The sequence below is a fragment of the Chanodichthys erythropterus genome, chromosome 12, assembly GCF_024489055.1.
Source record: "Chanodichthys erythropterus isolate Z2021 chromosome 12, ASM2448905v1, whole genome shotgun sequence".
Taxonomy (NCBI): Eukaryota; Metazoa; Chordata; class Actinopteri; order Cypriniformes; family Xenocyprididae; genus Chanodichthys; species Chanodichthys erythropterus.
The window spans coordinates 17,427,297-17,452,910 of NC_090232.1; the positions used below are offsets into that span (position 1 = coordinate 17,427,297).

General features: G+C 34.8%; 2 protein-coding genes across 2 annotated transcripts; one reads left to right on the top strand and one right to left on the bottom strand.

Annotated features, from left to right (window-relative positions):
* Positions 1 to 443: 443 nt before the first annotated feature.
* tmem192 (transmembrane protein 192) lies at positions 444 to 13,942 on the top strand. Its single transcript, XM_067403669.1, has 6 exons — positions 444 to 579; positions 1,146 to 1,298; positions 1,866 to 2,127; positions 4,741 to 4,878; positions 10,746 to 10,848; positions 13,197 to 13,942. The coding sequence occupies exons 1-6, from the start codon at positions 550 to 552 to the stop codon at positions 13,318 to 13,320; spliced, it is 810 nt and encodes a 269-aa protein (XP_067259770.1). The 5' UTR covers positions 444 to 549; the 3' UTR covers positions 13,321 to 13,942.
* A 1,051-nt stretch (positions 13,943 to 14,993) lies between these two features.
* Positions 14,994 to 19,999, bottom strand: apela (apelin receptor early endogenous ligand). The gene is made up of 3 exons (XM_067405393.1): positions 19,638 to 19,999; positions 17,223 to 17,312; positions 14,994 to 15,110 (listed from the first exon to the last, which is right to left on the bottom strand). Exons 1-2 carry the CDS (start codon positions 19,711 to 19,713, stop codon positions 17,224 to 17,226), a joined length of 165 nt encoding a protein of 54 aa, XP_067261494.1. The 5' UTR covers positions 19,714 to 19,999; the 3' UTR covers positions 14,994 to 15,110; position 17,223.
* Positions 20,000 to 25,614: the final 5,615 nt, after the last annotated feature.

The following is a 25,614-nucleotide window of genomic DNA, read 5'->3' on the forward strand; positions in this document are numbered from 1 at the left end:
AGAGAAAAGGCTAAAATGACGGTGAAGACAGAAAAAAACAAACATTTCCACAATGAATAATGCACATTCAATGTACAATAAATTATATTACATTAGGTACGTCTTTACAATTATTAAATATAATGAATCAAATCTATACATGACAAACGAGATTTTATTATTTATTTATTTGTTTGTTTGTTTTTTACATTTCCTTATTACAATAAATAATTTATAATAAACCGATGAATTTGGTTGAGAAATGTAAACGGTATTGTGCTTTTTGTCCAGAAAAAATCTGGAAAAGCTGACTTTTTTTTTTTTTTTTTTTTTTTTGATAAAAGGAAACCGTTCATTATTATGCTCTGGTGCCCGCCTACTGACGTCCTACTCTGAGCCAATCACATAAGAGCGTAGCACAAACGTCACGTAACGTAATTAATATTCATATACCAAGCCTTTCGCATAGTAGGATTGGTAATATCGCCACCCGGAAGTCCAATTTAGAAATGTTTATCAGAGCTTTTTGCTTAAATCTCGAGTTTTTGGCATTTCGTGTGATGATCAGGCATGGAGTCTGAGCGCACAGCGGCTTATGGCGTGCGTATAAACATTTTGTTTCGCTTGTTATTCCTACTTGTAGCTATTAAGGGTAGCAGGGTCACGACAGCAGCTACTTATTTACAAAAAGTCCTTAATGACTTACTTTCTTTGATGTATATGGTTAATATGTATGTTTAAGTAACACACTTGTGTTTATCTGTGCAGTTGTTTTTTGTTGTCTGTTTGTTTCCTGTGTGTGTGAATTAGTAACGTTAGTAGGCTAGTAACGTTAGTTGTAGAAGAAGTAAATACACTAGTTATAAGAGTTAAGCATTCTTTCAGTGCCTCTTTGGTCTCTATTTATAATGTCAAAAAAATGTTTTGATAATGGCACTATTCTCTAGGTCGTTTAGCTGGTGACAGGAGCCTTTTACAATTTATTTTTTGTGGAATAGAGAGTCATTATTGGGCCCTAATACAGTTTATGCATTAGCACTTTGAAATGCATGACTTCAAAGTAACATTTAATGTCTGCAGCTTTCAGTTAATTGCTGTAGTGTATGGAAACTACACCTATAACAACGTACAATGTAACCTGTATGTCTCTCTTGTTTTGTGACTAGAATAACACAAATGTAGATTTTACACAAAGCACTGATGATGACCCTCTCATTGATGGACCACTTGTATCCCAAGATGCACTTGAGTCAGTTATCAAGAGAGAGTTTCAGAAATTGCCCACTCATTGGGCAGTGGGTGTCCTCTCATTTTTACACGTGAGTATAGAAACAGACCATTGCAAAAACATACTGTTTTAAATGTTGTCCCACACAGAAAAGTCACTTAAAATATGATTGTTCTGTTATTATTTACTCACCTTTGTGTTGTTCCAGACTTGACTGAATCTTTAACACATGATCATTTAGAATAATTTAGGTACTATACTATTATAGTTTATAATATCAGTATGTTGAATTAGATTTTATTTTTTATATTTTTCATTTTAGTTAAGATTTTAGTAGTTTTGTTGTGTTTTTGCCATTTTTTTTAATGTCCATATAGTTCTATACAGTCATTTTTATTTCAGTTATATTTTTAGTTTTTAGTACATTGTTAAACCAAATAAAAATGGGAAATGTTGCTTTGGCCTCTTGCTGATATAAAATACGTTTTTATATTTTATTTTATTTCAATTGATGTTTATTTTATTTCGAGTAACGAAAATGTTTTTTATTGTTTTAGTTCTAGTTTCAGTTATAATAATAACCCTGTGGCACACACACTACATAAGAATCACTTTCACTGTGTACTTTTTGAGTCATTTCTCTGTTTGTGTTTTGCAGGTGGTTTATGTGGCGCTGTGTATTGCAATCACAGTATTTTGCTGGATAACCGATGAGCACACACCTCAGTGCACTGCGGCATTGCAAGGGATCGACTCCAAGACTGTGGTGTTACTGGGAAAAGTTGCACTCTGGGTGATGGTCTTTATATATGACAGATTTGTCCAGCATCACCATGGCGCTGTGAGACGGAGAGGTTACCTGGACTTCTACAGGTTGACCCGAGGAATAAAAAACCTTCCCCTGCTCATTCACTCTGCAGGTGAAAAGATATTTCACTCCATGTTAATGTCACATTTCTCCCTCTGTTTCTTTGCCACTACATAAAGTGAATTGTCATAACTTGCTAATGCTAGTTGAAGTACTCTGTCCAAAATGTTTGTTCACAAATGACCACTAGATGGCAGCACATTAGCTATCATTAGGACTGTAAATATATTTGGGTTTGAGAAAAACCCTGCAAGAAGGTGGATCTAGAGTTGAGACCTGGTTTAGATTGTGGAATGAATTTGATATACAGTTGCTTTCATTTATTATTCTTAATACAGTCTAAATCCAGGGGCCTGTACCATGATGGTAGTTGAACAAACTCAGGGTTATAGGATTAGTTTCGAGTTGACAAAACCAAACCACTCTAATCCGGCTTTATTGGCTTTGATCCTGAGTTTGTGGAGTGTGTGTACATGAATGAGTGACATCAGTGGTGAACAGCCAATCCAATGAGAGAGCCAAAACTCTTTAGCTGAAAATGAAGAATTTAAACTCATTTACACTAATGGAAAATACTTGTCTGAGAAAGAGGACAAATAAAAGAAATGATCTTTCTCTATCACTGCAAGTGAAACTTTAGTTAGTTTATATAGTTGATAAGATATAGTGATAGAGACTCAGACATGTAAGGTCACATTTAGTCATATTTAAAGAGTATATTTATACCTTTTTATATTACAAATGATCTATATATATATATATATATATATATATATATTAATATTCATTGAAACGAAGTGCTTAATAACAACTGTTAAACTAAACATGCATGTGTGTAATGGATTGATTAAAATTATAGATCATATAATTATACAAATCATATATATCATAAAATAATTCTTAATTATCATTAAAGCCAAACAATTTCATTGTTAAATATTTGTTTTTACCATATAATGACCTTTAAAGGTGCTAAAGAGGATGTTTTGTTTTATACATTTTTGCAATATTACTTGAAACTGTCTTTACTAACTGATAAAAGACTATTTATTAGGTGCACTGAAAGGAATAATATTAATATACATCATCTGTGCATGAGGTAGGGCCTTAAAAACATCAGCCAATCGTTTACGCGATGATTGGCCCTCTGGCTTGTCAATCACTGCCATGACATTCCTTGTGCGAGACGAGTGTGGCGGCGCGCTCCAGTAACTTTCCACACTCCACAGGCGCCGCATGTTCCAATACTTGTGTTCCAATACTCGTGCACGAGTTTTGGGAGGCATTCCCTCGAAAGGAGGGGGGTTGTTCTTAAGCATGCACTCATTTCAAAAACTCAGTAACGGTCTTTGGTTTCTCAGTCGACGAAAAGATCCTCTTTATCACTTTTAATTTGGAGGAAGAGAAACTGGAGGAGTGACTTTATTGTGTTGGGTGTGTCGGTGTCACTTAGCTTACATCTGATTGGCCCAAGTTTTGGTTTCAGGTCTCTAACCCAGAACATAACCTGCCCCGGAGTAGGTTAGCCGTAAGTTACTATGGTTATGAACACTGCTAAATGTCAAATTACTGTCATAGTACCTAAAACCCAGGATTGGTGCAAACTAATCTGAAACTTACCTGGCTAGCCAGCTAATCCAGCTTCATGGTACAGGCCCCAGGTGTATTGGTTTTGTCAATATTCTTTAGTACAACACTTTAGTATGGGGAACAATTCTCACTTTTAACTAGTTGCTTATTAGCTTACATATTGGCATATACATAGTACATAGTACATATATATATATATATATGTATGTTTGTTAGTACTTGTAAAGCACATATTAATGCCTTATTCTTCATGACCATATTCTACATCCCTAAATCCTACCCCATACCTAAGCTTAAACACTTTAATAGCTACCTTACTATTAATAAGCAGTAAATTAAAAGTTTGAGGCTAAATTCGTAGTTAATAGTGAATATGTGTTCCCTATACCAATTATTGCCCATACCATATTCTAATATGATAACATTTACACTACCATTCCAGAAAGTTTTTTTTTTAAAGAAATGTACTACTAAAAAATATATATTTTAAATAAATTTTGTTCCTATACATTTACTATTTGACAAATAATCCTGTATATAAAATATATAACATTTTCCACAAAATATCAAAAATATAACATAAATATAATATATGTATGCATATACAACTGTTTTCAACATTAATAATAAGAAATGATTCTTGAGCACCAAATCAGCATATTAGAATGATTTCTGAAGGATCATGTGACCCTGAAGCCTGGAGTAATGATGCTGAAAATCCAGCTTTACCATCACAGGATTAGTGACATTTTTAAAAAATATCAAAATAGAAAACAGTTCATTTGAAATGTATAAGAATTCCACAATATTGCTCTATTTTTGATAAAATAAATGCATCCTTTGTGAGCGTAATAGACTTTTTTTTCAGATACCAAACTTTTGAATGGTATTTTTTTGGTCAAATAATTGTGAATCATACCAGTTGAATTGCAAAATTGCAGATTTTATGTGGTGTATCATTTAATAAATAAGCCATAATCAATTAAATATTTACACTCCTAACCAGTGATCAAGAGTTATGGTTTTGTAATGGCGGTTCTAATGCAGAACTGCTCTCTTTTTCTCTCTTATGTAGGTAATGCCTTGATCCTGACTGTAGTTGCTCCATCCTCTCTGCTGGATGCAAATGTGAAGAATCTCTCTGTATATCTTATGTTGTCCATCATCTGTCTGGAACTACTGCTGTCACTTATATTCTTGCTTAAATATACAGGTACTCCCACACACTGGTTACATTCACACATCATTTCTTCATTTCACTGGCTATAAAACTTTTTTTTTTTTTTTTATAATTTTTTTGACACAATTTTATTTAAAGGGGTCATGAATTGAGAAATCAACTTTTTCTTGAGATTTTGATATATAAGAGGTTGTTGTACTATAAGAATATCCTGTAAGTTTCAGAACCTGAAAACTTCCTTGTTAGTCCCAGGCCCAGCGAACGACTGATGCTGGAATGTGCCTGTCATAAATAGGTGAAACACCGCCTCCATAGAAGAAATCAATGCCGACTTCATCATTTCAGTGTTAGCCCTGCCCACTGTCATGTTAGTGAGAAGAGCAATCCAGGACAAGAATAACATTACCTTTCAAAGGATCCTAATGCTAGGAATATGGTTATTTATTTTCAACAATGTGAATGTCTCAGTTGAGCTTGAATTATTTGTATTCGGTACATTTCACTGTGGATTCTTTGGTAAATCAGTCGCATTTCAGCACAGGCTTTGCAAACAGACTTTTACAATATGGACTCGACAGTAACGCAACAACATGTAAATAACTGAGTTACTCCTACTGTTCTAATGCCTGATCTGATATGTAATAATTCATGTACAGTCAGATGTTCACTCCAACCAGTAACTAAACGGTCAACTTCACGTTGCTTCTCTTATAGTAGGATGAAAATAATGTGTTATTTAAATGCTGATTAAATTCTATATAGAAAGCAATCAAAGAACGCTCCCTTTACAATCGCTGGAGCTGAGCGCTAGTTTATTAGTGAATGAGTTCTGGATGTGCCAAAACTCCCATTTAATTCAACAAATCTCTTAGTTACAATGCGTTTGCACTGTTGGTTATGATGAAAGCATTTGTTAGTGTGCAGAAATTGAGTTGCAATGATATCACTGCTTTCATGGATTCAACACCATGTCTGTGATCGGCTACAGTGTTCATCACTGCAACCTTTAATGCCACAATCTAAATATAATGCCATAGATCTAAATGTAATTCTATAATCGACAATTTCACGATTAGTTAACCTTGAGAGCTGTAATAGTAAAAATGTGCCGAAAGTTTTTGAGGGAGTAATACTTAGTTAGCCAATCAGAGCAGCGGGCGTTTACACTGAAGTCTTACAGCAGACATGGCCTTTGTGTTCAAATAAGGGCTAAAATCAGCTAAAATACCTTTTATTTCTAAATTCTGACAATTTTTGATGTAAAAAGCATACTAACATTATAAGTGCACCCCAGGAAACATTATAAAACAATAAACAATGCAGTTCATGACCCCTTTAAAACAGATTTTTGTTGTCCTTCTGACAGTAGAATTATGTAGTTTTAGTTTCTTTAAAAAAATTGGTCATTGTGTAGCTTATAACATCATATATTAGCTATTCTCTGCAACTCTACTGGTCACAAAAATACACTTGTTTTGGTGGCTAATTGCGAGTAATAGTTGCCACAAGGACATGCACACCTCCCCCAGCATGCATTACAATACCCAAGCTTCTGTCCTTGTCCCCTTTAGAAACGCACCAGGCAGCTGTTGTCGCTCTCAGCCTCTTTTTCTCGCATTTTGTGCTCCTTATGATAAAATAACAAATAGCACTTTGCTCTCCCGTGGTAAGGGATGGAGAAGAAGGGGAATACTTCAGATAATGTCAAAAAGACCATATGTGGGGGGAAGAGGCTTGTTATGGACACACGGCTCATCTTTGCCAAAGGCAACCTGAATCCACCCCACCCTAATACACCATGGCATTGTCTTTACTGTTGACACACACACACACTTACACACATTCTCGTATCAGTGCCTGGATTCCAGAGATGATTAGTGAAGTGAAGCTTGACCACATGTTATCTATAGAGACACACCCTCACTCGCTCACTTTATTCTCAATGAGGTCTATCAGCAGATATCACCTCATGTCTCATATATCACTCTATGAAGTATTCATGTGGTGAGGAAAATGTTTTAGATGTTTTTTGTTTGTTTGTTTTGGTATTTGTATGCATATACACTACTTTTTAAAAGTTTAAGGCCAGTTTTAAAGTTTGTTTTTTAAAGAAATGCATACTTTCTTTGCAAGAGTGTATTAAATTGATCAAAATTGGCAGTAAAGACATTTATAATGATACAAAGGATTTCTATTTATAATTAATGCTGTCCTTTTGAACTTTATTTTCATCAAATAATCCTGGTGGGTAATTTCTTTTCATGGTTTCCACAAAAATATAAAGATGCACAACTATTTTCAATATTGATAGTACAATAAGAAATATTAATTGTTTCTTAAGCAGCAAATCAGCATATTCGAATGATTTCTGAAGGATCATGTGACACTGAAGACTGGAGTAATGGCTGCTGAAAATTCAGCTTTGCTGCCATGGGGATAATTTACATTTTCAAATATATTAAATTGGAAAACGGTAATTTTATATTGTTATAATATTTCACAATATTACTGTATTTTGAACAACTAAATGTATACTTGGTGAGTATAATTGAGTCTTTCAATAACATTACTGACCCCAAACTTTTGAATGATTATAGGTTCAAAAGTCTACATCAAAAATCTTTGATTCAAAATCTGGAAATAACATTTTTACAATGTTTGTTTACAATTTGTAAAATTTTTAAAATTCTAATGATATGAAATAAGATTCTGTGCCTTTTATATTTCTATTTTTGCTTCATATAGAAATATATGGGTTACAATTCTTACTTTAAACTTTTCAAATTGTTATATATATATATATATATATATATATATATATATATATATATATATATATATATATATATATATATATATATATATATATATATATATATATATATTTTATATAATATATACATATATTATAAAATGGCTGTAGACATTTCATAGATGTTGCTAGATTTACAAATTTAGGAAACATGAAATGATTCCCAGAAAATTACCCCAAGTCTCAATCAAAAACCCTTTATTTTCTGCACATTTATTGTGCTAACGAGTGATCTCTATCCATTTAACCACCGTTTATCTCCTCCTATCCATATATCCATCTCTCTGTCCCCTTCCTAAAGGAAGGTGCAGTTAGGTCAGAGTCATGCTCCAGGGTCTTTGAAGTGTCCTCTGTGATGTTGCATCTCTGCCTCTCTCTCTTCATTTGAACATGAATGCAGCGTTCTGTATGGGCCGTATGCCGCCTCTTCACTTCAAAGGAAGTTTAGGGCCCTTCAAAGGGGGCGAGGGAGGTGATTGGGACCGGCATTGTTTTACCGCGACGCACGGAAAATGTGCTCGGCCCCCGTCATGTCCAAAATTGCTCGAGGATGCCATTGGAATGAAATGGAGAAATATGATGCTTGAGGGAACATATTAATTTAAAGTAGACAGTATTTTTCATTCCAAGCTCCAGAATGAAATGCTTCTAAGAGCATATGTATATGTCGCACAAAAGTGCTAAAAATGTTTCTATGGATTGGACTTATGTGCAACATTGTGTTAGAATACAAATGTCATGAATTATTGACCGTTAGGTTTGGTTTATTGTAATGGAATTTATTTTTACGGTGTCTTTTGTGGAGGGAAGCACTACTGTTTAGCAAAGATATAAGGAATGTGACACGTATATCAGAAAGACTGTCACTCTTTCTCTTTTAAAAACATTCTTTAAAGGCTATTTCTTGATGTGTGGTGACACATCTGACAAATTACCCTTATTAATAACATTCCAACATTACATATCTAAACTCACATACACACTATTTGTCTCAAATAAATGCTTAAGCTCCATTTACTATTATATATTACACTTAAATGACACTTCAGAGCGAGAGAAAAGGTGTGCATTATCTCTAAAGAGGGAATCCCTGATCTCCTTCCTGCCTAACTCAATGGCTTGTTGGCCCCCATTTCCTGCAGGTGATTGAAGAAAGAGCAGTTTTATCTGATTGGTGTGTTTGTGATGGGTTGGCCAGGTGTGGGTCAGGAACAACGCTGAGGTTTGTGTATGTATGTGTTAATGTTTTAGGTGATTATGGTGTAATTAGAATGTATTCAGAGACCCTGAGATATTTTCCACTTTGATTTGTAGATTATCTTTAGACAGATATGTTTGATCCTATAGCACAACCTCTAATGCTTATCCTCTTCATCTTAAAGGTGATATATGTAATTATTTTAAAATGACACATTGTTGCTCAAGATATAAGGCATTTGCCTTGGATCTCTAGAAAACGTTAAGGTCTTCTATGCATTTTGTCTATGCATTGTAAATCTCAAGTAGTAGTGTTATAGTACCTGTTTTGAATGACCAATGGAGACCTGGCATTGGTATGTGCCTGAATTATTATTATTATTATTATTATTATTATTATTTATGCGCTTCAATTGTTGGCAATGTTGGCAAGATGGCCACTGAACAATTCGAATAACCTTAAATGATTAGTTCACTTCAGAATTCAAATTTCCTGATAATTTACTCACCCCCATGTCATCCAAGATGTCTTTCTTTTTTCAGGTGAAAAGAAATTAAGTTTTTTTTTTTTTTTTTTTTTTAGGAAAATATTCCAGGATTCATTACGTAATCACGTTGGAAAGGTCACGTGTGACGTAGGCGGAAGTACCGATCCAGTGTCTACAAAGTGAACGTGCAAAGACTAAGTCAAACAACGATATTGGACGATTTTCAAGTTTTTCACCCTACCGCGGTACTTCCGCCTACGTCACGCTTTACCTTTCCAGCATAATTACGTCATGCTTGCGGATCGCAGAACAGTGTAAGACGAGCATTTGTGGTTAAAAAGTATATAAATGTAATTTTTATTTTTTTTTTAGAAAATGACCAATCGTTTCGTTAGATAAGACCCTTATTTCTCAGGTGGAATCGTGTAGAGCCCTTTGAAGCTACACTGAAACTGCAATTTGGACCTTCAACCCGTTGTAACCCGGTAAAATCCACTATATGGAGAAAAATCCTGGAATGTTTTCCTCAAAAACCTCCATTTCTTTTTGACTGAAGAAAGAAAGAAATGGATCTTGGATGACATGAAATTATCAGGAAATTTTAATTCTGAAGTGAGCTAATTTCTTTAGAAACAAACATTCATCATATTGTACATCATGGCAATAATACAGAGTTACACTACCATTCAAAAGTTTGGGATCGGTGATTAATTTCATTTTTTTTTCTTTAAATATGACTGAACCCATACATTTAAACTGTTTTTCCAGATATCCAAAAATTATCAGTATATTTTAGATTTGCTCACTACTTTTTTCTCTCTCTCTTTCTTTTTCCCAGTCTGCCCTTATTTGACATCATGCACATATTGTGAATCTTTGGGATTCTGATCGAATCAGCTTGAAGTCGTTGTTCTTCCCAGTGTAGGAAGTAAAAGTTTGCTGATTGAGAGACCCATTAAAGGTGCGAGAGAGGAGGGAAGTGACGTGTGAAATCCCACAGTTGCCCTGCGTTCTCACGCTCCCAAAACACACACTTGCCACGCGTCTACTAGCACACCTTGTGGTGAAGAGTATCTGCGCTGAACGTGACTCCTGCTCACACACGCTGAACGTGTGTCTTCACACACCTAGCTCACGTTGCACCATCAGACGCACGCTACAGCTATCAACATTTCTGTCTGGCTCAGTTTTACTTGTCTCATTTTGGTGATGGTGAATACTCTCCCTGTTTATCATGTTAAAGGAGGAGCCATTGTTGTCTTAGACATTTAGACCCCGCTGTATATTCATGTCTTATTGGAAGGAAAGAAGAATGAGAGGTGGTTGGAGAAAACAAATGAGAAAACTTCCCCTGTGTTATTGTTTGTTTGTATATTTATCTTTTTGTATTCTGTGTGTTTCAGTACATGTGCTGAAGTTTAATAGCAAGAAGCCACATCCTGATATAACTGAACAGGAGCGATCTCATGGCTGTTCCAGCGAAGCGCATACCGAGACAGGTTTCAGGTAACACACATTGATGATGAACCAATATATATATTGACCAGACACATTAATCAGCTTATATTTGACCATCTTGAGAAGCCGCTTTGCAGAAGTATTAGTTAAAAGTAAAGCAACAGCCTTTGTAAGTGGATAATGTGAATTTTTGTCCATTGTAATTATTATTATTATTATTATTTTTTTATTTATTTTTTTTTTCATTTTGAGTAAGTATTGAGTAAATAAGTATTTAATTTCAGCATTTGCATCTCCATATCGGGCATAGAAAAACCCATATCGGTCGACCAGTAGCGCACTCAAAAAATTTTACATAGTAAATGATCAAAGAATATTTTTTAAAGATATCATTTGATAAATGTCTTTTTTTAATGATATTGGTCTAGTAAGTAAAACTTCAGTAACACTGATGGCTATTTATATAATTAGTTTATTATAAAATGAGTAATATAAATAATTACTAGCCTATTTACTTATTGTACAGTGGAAACGGCTCTTTATTTTAAAACCAATACAATAGCAGAAAGTTCTTAAGCCATTGGAATGAATATATATATATATATATTATATATGGTCAGTAAGATATAAATATAATATATTTTAATATTCAGTAAGGGCACATTAAATAGATCTTAATTGACAGTAAAGTTACCAAAAAAAAAAAGAAAAAGCTTTCAAATAAATGTTGTTTTTCTGCTGCTCATTTCTTGAACACCAAATCAGCATATTGGAATGATTTCGGAAGGTTCATGTGATCCCATTGGCAGAGATTTGTTGTTGTTTTAAAAATAAACGAATTCAAATTTAATGTCAGAATTTTGCATCTTGATTTAAGAATCTTTAGACAATTGCAATGGAAAGCAAGACAAAAATACAGTAGTGTGATCAGAAGGTACTGTAAAATAAATTTCATTATTCTAGTGTTTGAGAGCAGAGTGATTCAAGCTACTTTTTGTAAGATGAATTAAAAAGTAATGGATATCTGTTGGAAGTTATATTTTCAAACTCTGAAGTGTTGCTAATAGAACTCGTGTTTCTCCTTAAACATCTACATTTAGAGAATATATTTACGCATTGTGTTCCCTTCAATGTATTCCTTAAATTTTCTTGACTTGGTCTTAAAAAGGTCTTTAAAAAGTCTTAAATGCAGTGCCCTGCAGAAACCCTGAGTTGACCCTGTAGTCAATAAATTTATCCCTCAAACCTCAACTTTGATCACCAAAATGACACATTTAAACGTTTTTTCCTGTGAAAAAAAAATTCTTCAAACCTTAAAATAGCTTGCATATAACTCTACACCCTTTCCTCATTAAGTATACGTGGATTAATTAATATGCAAATTAGCCCCGCCTCCACTCACTAGCGCCAGCTCAGAGATCCACTCGGTAAACTTACTGAGGTAAACGCTGCACAATGGTATCGCTCATTACAACATTGGACACATGACGTAATTAATATGATTAGCCTTTTGCTTGACTATGCTATCAAACAGCTAATAATGTGTTGCTAATGTTACACATAACCAGGTTCTCTTTCGTCATGTCAGAGTCAGACAGCTGCCTTCTAACAATCAGTTTCCTTAGAAACACTTTGAACAACTCAGAACGTCGGTGGATAAAGGCATAAAGTTCATCATAATATACATCATACACGCACCATATTGCTAAATCTACAAGATTTTTTATATAAACAGAAAAATATACCGGGATAACCTGGCTTCTCTCGAGTCCCCTGCTAGTTTGCTATTAACGATATGCTGAAGTCCTCCGGAACATTGACTTGATTGGTTACAAGGTAGTTTGTGACATCAGAAACACCAGCCATTTCAAACCGTGGGTTTTTGGTTTACTTCAGTTTTAAAGAGAAAATACTCAGCAATGGTGTTGACTTATGAATTTACACACGGTTTGTCTTAAAGCATATTAAAAACACCACATAGACATATAAACAACATTAAAAACTTGATTTTCACCACAGGGGGTCTTCTTTAACTTTTTTCTTTTTTGGAAGTTGGGCTGTAGGGCTGCCAATCATTTTTTTATTCCAGTAGTCTAAATTAGTGAAACGATTGTATTATAAGAAAGATTGTTTACTGCACTTGCACCTGTTCAAAATGAGAGCAGTTTCCCACTGTAGATGTTTCGTGTTTCGCAAAATGCACATTGATCTCTTATACTGAACAATATATAGTTATCTGTATTGGACAAAACAGACCATATTGGGGCATCCCTAAATGTTCAGTTTTTTGTGTGTGTGTGTGACTAGTGTTTTCTTAGACACACACTCACATTTCAAGCCCATGTGCTGTGGACAGGTCAAACAGGTGCACATGTGTTCTGTGGTTTGTTTCACAGGGACGGCTCCAGTCTGGAGGATGTGGTGGAAAAGCAGGCGGACCTGATTGATTACCTCAAACAGCACAACAGCGTTCTGAGCAGGAGGATCCTCACGCTGACCGACCAGCAGATCAGAGCCTGACACATGCAAACAGAGAGAGTGACTCAGGACTGTTTGTGCTTATGATGGGGTCTGAAGCGTTGCGTGCGAGTTTGTTCGAGCGCACCTATCTTGACTGGCATCGGCAGCCATGGCTCACTGATCAGAAGACTTTTGGTGGGAAACGAACCTTGGTAACCTCTCTAACGACGCTCTCGTGTTTCCATGACGACAAGTCCGAGTAGACAATGGCCACAATTAGGAAGTCAAAAACCTCTGCTGCGGAGGTTCTGTTCTGTAAAGATGCTCATCGTGAGTTTGTGGGATAGCGTGATCTTATCAAATTAAAAGCTTTGTGTAACTTAGGTTTCTCTGTGTGCATTTGTCTGAGAGCAGGAGTAAGAGGGTACAGTGATAGAGTTAATTGTGTACTTAATTTGGTTTCTTTAGGGCATCATTTGGCTTTGTGGGTCAGTGCTGCTTTTGTGTGAAAGAAATGTGTTGGAACAATGTTTCTGGTGGTGTGTGTGTGTGTGTGTGTGTTGGAGCCATTCAGAAATCTTACATACTGACCTTTTTAGTCCTGATGTTTAATGTCAAACATGTTTTGAACTACTGTTTTTTTTTATGTAAAACATGTGAATAAAATTGTTTGAAATGTTTTGGGAATAAAATTTCAACACAATTTATTGAATCAGATGTGCTCATGGTTAAATGTTCGTGTCAAAAAAAAAAAAAAGAGAAAAGATAATACTAGATAGAAAATGTAGTTCTTTGTTGGTTATAAATGGTTTTGGAAAACTTTTATGCCATGATCAACAAAAGTTTACATTTAATGACGTGTGGTGTAACTTAGTAAAAAAAAAAAATGATAATAATTTAAATCTTTTTTTTAATTTTTTTTTTTCCATTACGCTGTGAATAAAGGTAAGTGTACACATTTTAATTATTAATTTGAAAAGTTTGTAAACATTTTTATGATGGTGAAAGGTAAACTTTTCCATGTAATATCCAGATATTTTCTTAAAAATTTATGAATATTATAATTGTGAATCATATTTGACAGGTTGCACCACATGACATTTTACTGTTAAAAGAAAAAGTTAAATTCTCATAATTGAAAAGACTTAATGACCTTGACATATAGTCATGAAGGTCTGCAGGGGTCAATTTTAGTGACATGAAAGTTGGGATATAATTGTTCAACGAATTGTTACTGAACATGAAAATCTGTTTTTAAGAATCATAGTTGGAAATCGTCTATGGATCCATGTCAAAAGAGGCTAAAATAATTCACCATTATTATTTTATCACCATTATTAAAACAATTGCAATTTGTCAAACCAGGCAGTCTATTGATCCCAGTATAACATGCGCTTTTTCCTCTTTTCATACAATGGCAGCTTGTAAATTTCAAAGACTTCTAAGACAAACCGTATGGATTATAAAACACTTTGAGCCCATGTGAAAAGACGATACACTTTTTATTTAATCAGGATAATAATAAAACATTTGAAGTGCATAACTTACATATAAACATTTCATTCAGTTCTTACTATTTACAATGATTCTGACAAACTCAAACTGATTGAGCGATGAGTTTTCAGCAGGTTGCAGTGGATCTCCCCATGATCACTAACATTCATAAAACAATACACTCCCTCTATACAGAAGTGACTAACATGGCTTGGGTACAATATATAGGCGAATGAACAGTCCTCACGGAGTCTGATATGAAACTTTTTCCATCTATTGCTGGTCTTTGGTTTTCCTAATGCTTGACGAAGCACCATAAAGATAGTTGCATAGAGGTTCCTCTAGAGTTGTGAAACCTGGTGGAGAAGAAAACAGAAACAGTTTTAATCCACAATGCAAGGCCATGGAATGGATATTTATTGTTCTTGGTGGGATCTTTGTACGGCTTTTCTTTAAGACATTGTTTCTATATATATATATATATATATATATATATGTGTGTGTGTGTGTGTGTGTGTGTGTGTCTGTTTGTGTGTTTTGTTAACTCCAGACTAGCTCTGGCTCATTGTGTGGGGGTCACAGAGTAAAGGTTAAAGGTGACAACCTCTCCAGAGTGTCTGAAAACAGTAGGCGGCTCCGGTAGGCTGTCACAGTGAATGTGTGTCCCCACAGATACAGTGTCACATCACACACACATTTCAACATTAACACCATGTGCTCATGGTTCGACGATCGTGTCAGGATAATGAAAACTAATATGTATTGTAATGTACAATATAATACATATTATAATATAATACATTAATACAATATAATTTACTAGATGAAAAAGTAGTTTAAACCCCGTCAGGTTCCTAGAAATTTACTCTTTGTATTAATGTTGGTTACAAATGGTTTTGGAAAACTTTTATGCCATGTTCAACAGAAGTTTAAATTGAATGACGTATGTGGTGTAACCAGGTAAAAAGTAATTTTATTAAGTTATTTTAAATATTTTATGATGTTGAAAGGTAAACTGTCCAATGTAATATCAAGACATTTTGTTACAAGTATTAGTAAAGAATTATAAATGATTTTGAGGGGTCGTATGAATTGTTATGAAAGAACCAACTCCAAGCTGTACTTGACATCCACTTTATGACTTGGTACTTTTTAGCTTTGCTCTTTAAGTAACAAAAAGGCCCTTTAGCAGCCAAAACACACACGTTGTGTTTTCATGTTTTATGGGGATTTTCCATAGACATAATGATTTTTAGACATATGATTATATTTTATCCGCTAACCCTAAACCTACCCATCATCACAGAAAACTTTCTGCATTTTTACATTTTCAAAAAACATCACTTAGTATGATTTATCAGCTGTTTTCCTCATGGGGACCAAAAAAGGATTTCTGATATTGCTGTCTTTGTAGGGACATTTTCTCCCCAAAATGTAGGATATACCTGAACTACACAAACAAACTTCATTCCCCCCTTGTGTGGTATTTGATACTCATCATTTAGAATTTTCAGTCTGACTTTTATTTTTTTATTTATTTTTTTATTTTACTTACTATTTATTTAACAGGGACAATACTGAATAGCATTACTTCACAGTACTAAGCCTCAGATGTACTTTATGCTTTAGCTGATATCTAATTAGCACTTGTCCCTGGTTAGGCTTTTACTAAAAACCTACAACAATCTAACATTTAAAACATGGAAAGAGAATTTTTTTTTTTAAATCATTAAATTAATGATCACAAAAGCTGCATTTTTATATTTTCCCCAATTCTGTCTTAAATTATATTGGTAAACCATTTCAAAACTCTACTCCCTTCACAGAAAAGGCCACCAGGTGTTTCTGAGGACTGGCATTACTAGGCGTCCCACCCAAGTTTTACAGTGTGTGTGGCAGATAGTTAAAATGGGTTGAATTTATAGGGGGTAGGGCTTTTCTCGTCTGTCTGTGTGTCTCTGCTCGGGCTATGTAGGTTTCCACTCTTTTGTGTGTGTGTGTGTGTGTGGGTGGGTGTGGAGTGTTTGTGTTTACTCCTGGTCCGAGAGAAAGTCACACAGCTATAAAGATCCAATAATGTCCCAGCTCATTTAGTACAGGGTATTTACCCAAAGTATCTCCGGCTGTTTCTGTTGTGGCTTAGGGCCGCCAGAGATCCGACAGACGGTTTGTTAATTAATCTGGCCGTCTTTTCTCCAGAACACAAACCCACAGATCACAATGGAGTGGTAAACACCATTCTTAAATGAAGTGCACGCACTTGTTAGTCAAGAATCATTTTGTGTTGTCAAGGAGTCACAAAAGTAATTCAAGGTATTTCACGATTATTTGTCAGCAAATACTCGCAAGGAATGTCAGAATTTGGATTTGCAAATGATGCTCCCCTTTGATAACTCTTTTTCAATATTTGCCCATTCCTTGGAGTAATAAAAGGGAATAAATAGCCTGCATGTGAACTAAAGTCTCACCTCAAGGGAATGGTACTCTGGAGTGAAGAGGTAGACAACGCTTCTTTGGACAGTTGTGTCTGCGATATTTCCGCCTCAGGTTGAGAAAATCTGGAAAGGGAGGAAAATAAAACACTTGTCAGGGCTACGAACAGTTATATCTCATGCTATGTCAAGTCACATTTATTTATATAGGGATATACAGATTGTTTTAATGCAGCTTTAAGGGTAATAAACAAGAAAATAGCAGTATTAATATCGTTTAATTATGAAAATAATACAATTTTAGCTGTAAAGCAGCTCTAAAAAGACAATAATGTCATTTTTCAGCTAAACTTCCCAGCTAACAGAGAACATTCTCAGAATTTTCTAGCAAGGTTCTCTTAAAGTTAATAAAACGTTCATTCAAAGTTCTCTAGTCTTTAATAATGTTCTCAAAACTTTAGCACAAAAATATATACATCATTCATGAGCCATTTTCCCCCCCTGAAACATATTAGTTGGATGTTTGTCTAACGTGTTTTTAGCTGGGTTAGTTCATTGTTGATTTTATGTTAAATGTTGAATTTAGTTCAGTGTGAATCTGAAGATCAGCATTTCCATTACAATATTGTTAGTAATCTTGACAATTTGATATTTTGGGGGGGTTGGGGAGATGTGCACACCATCCCAGCCCCCCACACCCCCAACCCTCTCCCCAAATTGGGGTGTTACCTGAAATAAAATCAAAATGAATGGTCTCCCCAGTTGGTAACAAACAATCTGGAAGGCAATATAACAATCAGAGGTTCTTGTGATAACGCTCATGTCACTTCCCTCCATAAGCAGCTATTAGATCCTCTCCCAGAGGCGCAGGGACAATGGCACGGTGCGCACGGGAGGAGAACCGGGCGCTTTTATATCTGCCTTTGACTAAAGCTATGCGAACTCCATGTACCTCCCTCTCTTTTTCTCTTTCACCGCAGTAACCCTATGCTAATGCATTATATCTATTGTGCTCAACATCATGACTAACAATGAACGCCGGTGCTTGATCGCCCACGGGCTCCAGATTAATTGCGCATAGCCGCCACAGCAGCGGGAGATTAGAGTGTATACACGTAGGCTAAATTACATTTAGTAACTGTTACAGTATACGAATAGGCTATTCCTCAGCGTTTAGATCATCGCTAAACTACATAAACAGTGTAAAAAGAACTTGTTCTCGCGCGTAATTGCGGTTAATTTCCAACTTTGTGATAATATAAAGTGTAGGATATATTTATAAAGGCCTATTTAATAAAGAATTGCCAAAAAATAACATTTATTTCCAAGTCAAGGGTCAAGTGGAGTCTTTGTGGAACCCAATCTCGTTTCTGGAGTTAAGACTCTGAACTTTTCAGAAGCGTCAAGCACCACTTAAAATCCACTCAAAGCAGTGACCCTAAATCAGCCATGAGTGCGCACAGACCAGGACAGACCTAAATATGCCAACAAGATCTTAATTTACTAATGAGGTGATGTTTATCGGCAGAACAGTTGATAGGCGAGTGAATAAATACATTTAATTTTGTATCCTATACAAACTTTCAGGTGTAGCTACCTGAATAGGCCTAGGCTATATTTAAAAAAAAAGTTATATAATACCTACATATGCATTTAGATTAAAAATTATTACAAAAAAAGTCATTTATCTTTAACTACACCCTGTAAACAACCATTCAGTAATGATAGACCTATTTGTTTTACTCAGTTTAATGAGTGAATCAGATGTTGATTCAGTGAGTTCATTGATGGTGCAATTCGTCAGACTGATTCAAATCATTCAAAGAACCTGTTCATAAGAGTCATTTGCTCGTGAATCTGTGAATCACAGATTTTTAAATGTTAATTTTAAATTTATTTATTTATTTGCGTGCTGTCCGCAACTTAATAATTTTCTGGTCATTGCGTCACTATAAACTTTTATTTTAAATCTTTTTTTTTTTTTTAAATCATTAATCTCAAGTAGCTAAATTGTTTATTGCCGTAGCTTCAGTGGTGCGCGGTGCTTCACAATAATTCAGTTCGCACTTGGTTTAATTCAAATTTAGTAGTGATTCACTACTAGGCTATATATGGATCTTATTATTATTATTATTATTATAGGAATCTATCTAAATAAAGTTGAATTGATATTTTGAGCAAAAATCGGATAAAAAGGCCTAAGAACATAAAAAATTCAGGTAGCCTACAGTAGTCAACAAAAGCACATAAAACAAAAATTAAATAATAATTTGTTAACTTGTTACTTTTTTCTCAATGTATATGGGTTTGTTGCGAGTGTTGATCCAGTGCTGCACCACACAACAGACTTGACCTTTTGCATAACATCTTTTTTGTCGATATTAAAATATTTAAACTAGCTGAATTCATATATAATCTTTAACCCAAAAACAAGTTCCTTTGGTTTTGTACCTTGTTTCTCGGCGCTGGTGATGAACAGGACTGTCAGCAGCAGCAGAAGGAGATACAGAGGATGGAAGAATCTCATGGTGATGCTGTGTGAGGTTTGGTCCGCTGCGCAGACCCGACTCTCCTCAGATGTGTCCGGTACCTCCGAGGGCAAATTCTGTGAATATGCAGATAACGGACTGTAGAAAATCCTTTTAAGTGTCTTTCAGTCTCAGTATTTTTTTTTCTCGGAGCTCGTATAAGATGCTGTTTTATAGTGGATGCGCAGCTGAAGTCGATTTTCACGCTCTCCAACTTTTCCAAAGTTTCAGATAGCGATATTCACTTTCTTCTCTCTCCTCAGAGGGATGGATAGGCTAGCTAGATCGATGACCTGATGAGTGGGAATGTCCAGTCGAGACAATGTAGCTTCACCCCCTCTTTATACAGACAAGAGAAAGGGGGAGGAGAGGGTACAACAGAAGGAGGGGTATGGAAGACCTAAAACTGGGTGGGGACATGGGACATCACACACACACACACACACACACACACACACACTGAATTGCACATATTGACTCCACATGAATTTGGTATTAGAGCTGGCTGAAAGAACCACTCTAAACACAATTTCATAAGTTTGAAATAAGTGTTTGGAAATCATACTTTATGTGTGAAGAATTTATTTGTTGTGTACATGAGTCCAAGAGTCTCAGTCTACTAGTCAAAATGTTTTTTTTTCTTTGCTCATTCAATACTATTATCAATATTATCAGTATTAAAATATAGGCAAATTTTGAAATGTCTTCTCTTTTGCCAAAATAATATTAAGAATAGATAGATAGATAGATAGATAGATAGATAGATAGATAGATAGATAGATAGATAGATAGATAGATAGATAGATAGATAGATAGATAGATAGATAGATAGATAGATAGATAGATAGATAGATAGATAGATAGATAGATAGATAGATAGATAGATAGATAGATAGATAGATAGATAGATAGATAGATAATTGATTAGTACGTAAGTAAATGTTTTAGGAAAAAAGTTAGTATTATTTTAATTATTTTATAATATTTATTTTTAATAATATTAAAAAAGTTTTTCCAATTGTTTAAACATTTAAATATATATTATCTTATCTATATATATATATATATATATATATATATATATATATATATATTATATACATTTATTTCAGTTACTAGCAAATGCAACATTTCTAATTTTCATTTACATTTTGTTTATCATCTAATATTTATTATATTTTATTTCAGCTTTATTTCAATTAGCAAAATTTTTTTTATCAGAAAATTATATTATAAAACAATGCTATTATGCTAACAAAAACATACAAAAGTACAAATAAGTGCACAGCAGTATATTTAGACTATTTTCAGCTTTGACTTCAGAGAAAAATATCAGATTTATGTGGATAAAAATATATATTCACTTATGGTGTGTGATAATATGTGCTGTGTGTCTGTTTTTGGTTAGAGATTAACACTGGTCAAAGAGGAGTGTGAATTATTGGCTGCCCTGGTCAGTTAGGTGTGTGTGTGTGTGTGTGTGTGTGTGTGTGTGTGTGTGTGTTGTGTGAACGAGCTGTGAAGTGCTGATTATAGTGTTGGATCTATGAGCTCTCTCTTTACTAATGAGCTACTATTGTACTTCACTACCTAGAACAAAACCTCACAACAGGAGAGCCAGCCTGACACACACTTACACACTGGCCAAAGTCTGTTAGAGCTAATGTCCACCTTTTTCATCAAAAGTATAGATTTACATGGTCTAATACTCATCGGCTTGACTTTTGCAAACATAAAATGTTAGTAAATCATGGTGGAAATAACCAAGGAATAGAGTGAAAAGACAACTCATAATGGCAGAGCATTAGAATTATAATTCATCACACAAAGACAAATATAGTTTACATTAGGGGTTAAGCTAGGATTTAAAGGGATCCAGTGTTAATTCAGGAACACCCCCATGTATCATTTGCATGTAAACATTGCGTTGAATGATGTCTACATTGGCTCCCTTGAGCTCAAGTACAAGTGTGGAAAATTTTTGTCGGAGACAAAGTTGCAATGACTGTTTACCCCAAAACAGACTGAATAATGTAAGAGTCACTTTCTGATGGACAGAAAGAGGGAGTTGTAGCTCAGAATGGCTTTTCTTTGTGTGCATGCTATTGTATTGTTCAGTGATGTGATACTAAACTGGACAGATACCCCAGTGTGTTATGGGTCCAGTATGGTAATGTTATTAGATTTACAGATACCCCATGTGTCTCTGTGCGCATGTGCGTTGTTTTAATGAGCTGGAGTCGCGAATGGCTTGACTGTGCAAGACAATGCTTAAAACTAGTACAATATGCAAATAACGTAGCAGCTCCATCAAGCAAACAAATGACAGTAAATATCAGATCATTTGTAGGAGTATTTATGTAAACGAAGCAGGGGTATTATCGTTAAGATTATTAAAAACATTTTTGCTAACTGAAATAAAGCTGAAATAAAATAAAATATATTAGATGAGAAATGTAAAGTAAATGAAAATTAGAAATGTTGTCTTTGCTAGACAAACTGAAATATCTTTAAGATGAAGCACTAATTACTGAAAATATAAATAAATAAAAACTAAAACTGAAATAACAATAAATAATACTATATATAGACTCTGGACCACAAAAACAGTCATGAGTCGTATGGGTATATTCGTAGCAATAGCCAACAGTATGGGTCAAAATTATCGATTTTTCTTTTATGCCAAAAATCATTAGGATTTTAAGTAACAATCATGTTCCATGAAGATATTTTGTAAATTTCCTATTGTAAATATATCACAAATTTGTTTCTGTGAGTGGATATGCATTGCTAAGGACTTCATTTGGACAACTTTAAAAGTGATTTTCAAAATATTCAAAATATTTTGATTTTTTTGCACCTTCAGATTCCAGATTTTCAAATAGTTGTATCTCAGCTAAATCTTGTCGTATGTGTGTGTGTTTACCTGGTATTCCCTACGTTCCCACAAAGATAGTAATACCAGTGAATTTTGACCTTATGGGGACATTTTTTGGTCCCCATGAGGAAAACAGCTTATAAATTATACGAAATGAAGTTTTTTGACAATCTAAAATAGCAGAATTTTTTCTGTGATGGGTAGGTTTAGGGGTAGGGTTAGTGTAGGGAGACTGAATATACAGTTTGTACAGTATAAAAATCATTATGTCTATGGAAAGTCCCCATAATGTTTTAAAGAAACACAGCAAAATTCAAATTTAAAATAAAGCTAATTCAAAATATGAATAAAAACTATAATAGTACATAAATAATAATAAAAAGTCATTTAATAAAGTGTGTAGAGAGAGATTTAGAGATAGAATGAGTGTGTGAGTGTGCCTTAGTTGACCTCTCGGAGTGTAAGTGTGTGTTTGTGTCCATAATGAAGTGCATATGTGTGCAAACCGAGTGTGTGAGCCATATGTGTGTCCACTCTTTGACCTTTCTCATGAGTGTGACCATTTATCTCAATTCTTCTTTGATATACTGGGCCTGTCATGGAGTTTTAGTGTGTGTTTTAGGTTGGTCTGATATACTGCAGCTGTCACGAATGCTGCCCATCCTTATTAAACATCCATTTGTGCCAACTGTGTGTGTGACTACACATCCTATGAGCTTTTTTCATGTCAATAGAGGATTAAAACCCAGCATGTAACTAATGGACAACACTTTAGGACCAGCTTTTGACCCCATCCGAGTGTGTGTGCATGTGTGTTGATGTATGCAGATACCTTTATTAAATGCTTTATAGCGTTTGCAAAAATGTTCCTCACCAGCGCCATGCATTCTGTGTGTATGTCTTTTAATTCTCTCTGGTGATTCACATTGCCCCCTGCACCTTATTCCTCAGTCTGAATATGCTAATGAAGTTGCATTCTTATTCGGAGCCACCTGGCATCCATGGAGACTGATACCTATAGACTAGAGTGCATGCATCGCATGCATGAAAACACAGGCTCGGCGAAGATGTTGGGGTCAGTATGCTCAATGACACGTAATGAAATCACAGACGCAGTTTGGTCTGGGTGGGTGTATGTCTGTGTGCGTCGTAACGTTTGCTTTATTGGGGATTAGATGTCATTACTTGGATTAACCTGCCTGCTTAAATAATCCCTCTGCTTAGAGACGTGTGTTACTGACTCCACCCGCTGTACCGACACACAGACAATCTTGAGGAAGAAATTTAAATGCCTTAAAGTATCATTTTAAAAATGTGTTATTCTGGTGCAACTGGTGCAATTTTTTTTTATATATCAAAGCCAAAGCAACAAGTATAGATACATAGAGGTGTAGACATGCTACATGTAAACTTGTAAATATTGACAATCTCTGCGGAACAGAGGAAAAATTCTCGTATGAAGCATGCTGCTTGATCTTTACACACACAGACCCACACTGACCTTAAAAACACCCCTGTCCCAGCAGGCAGAGGTCGAGTCCATCTTTCAGGAGCAAGAGCACATGATGTGTCAATCAGCAGATTGATGCACACATAAAAAAGTCTGGAAGGGCAGTGAGAAACTTTCTGTCAGGCTCTGAAATATTATAACAAAGGGGTGTGGGAAGTTTTCACAGGTTTATAAACGCATTTGTTTTATAAAGAAATGAATACATTCTAAATCAGAAAACCTTCTGTAAGGAATTTAACTGTAACGTGTACAGTGGGCTACAAACCTTTGCACTTATTAGATTGTTTTCATTTTACATTTACTTTCTTGAAACTGAATTTGTCTATTATTTCATTCTTCTTTGATCTTGATTGATACACACCATGGGTCTGAACTTAACAGGGGCTTGTGGCAAAAATGTTAATAAAATGAACAAAAATGTCTCCACAACTCAAGTTAAAAAATAGTAATATATAATTATTGTGGCAAAAAAGTTCTGAGTTCCTGATTTTTTTGTATTTATAACGATATTTATCACACAAAGAAGAGTGTTTATCCCTGAATAGCATATTTTGAAATTGATTTTATAGAACAGATCATTGAACGAAGTTTATGTTAAATAACGTTGACACCTTTTGTCCGCTTGCTTCTTCAAAGAAAATAGTTCCAAAGCCACATCAGAAATGTTTCACGTCTCTGAGCAACATGTTTTGTTTTTAAATGAATCAGCGTTTCAGAACTAATTGAATTGATTTGAATGAATTATCTGATGACTCACTAATTAAGACATGACTTGAGGTAGTCACAAGACTTTTTTTTTTTAATTTATTATTGATTTCCTGCATGCAATAATACCTCCTTAACAGCCTTATTAAAATTCTATAAGAAATCATAATGCACCCCCAACCCAAAACATCTGAACACCACTGTAAAAAACATGGTGTTCAGGGGACTTCAAAAAAAGAAAGCAACATATTGAATGAAAGCAGGCTGGCTTTTTTTTCTGTTGTGTTCAATTCTTTTTATAAATGTATCATATTAATAGATTATAATCAGGATATTTGAAAAGCAGTTAAGATTCTTTAATATAGAATAGAAATGTTTTTACCCCAGCGCTGAGTTCAAAGTGAGAGTGTGATTGTTTGTGCCAAGTGCGTTTGTATATGATTGGTTCAGTGTAACAGGAAGTGTTATCAGTGTGTAGCTTTGTTGACTGTTGCAATAGCAGATAAGAGTGGCATTCCCCATAACCTTTCTTCCTCCAAAACTAGATTACTACCCTCCCTTTAACACACACACACACACACACCGAGAGACAATACCCCCTTCTGCAGTTTACAACTCCAAGTAGTTACTGCCAGGAAGCGCATACCCAAACTACTCCCCCAACATACTCCCTTCCTCCAACTTACCCATGTAGGTTCCTCATATATGGGCTATATACAGCTATATTTAGAATATACAGACAACAGTTCCCCTTTTTATAAATACAAACATTTTAAAAAGCTATAGACCAAAGACGAGAAAAAGCCT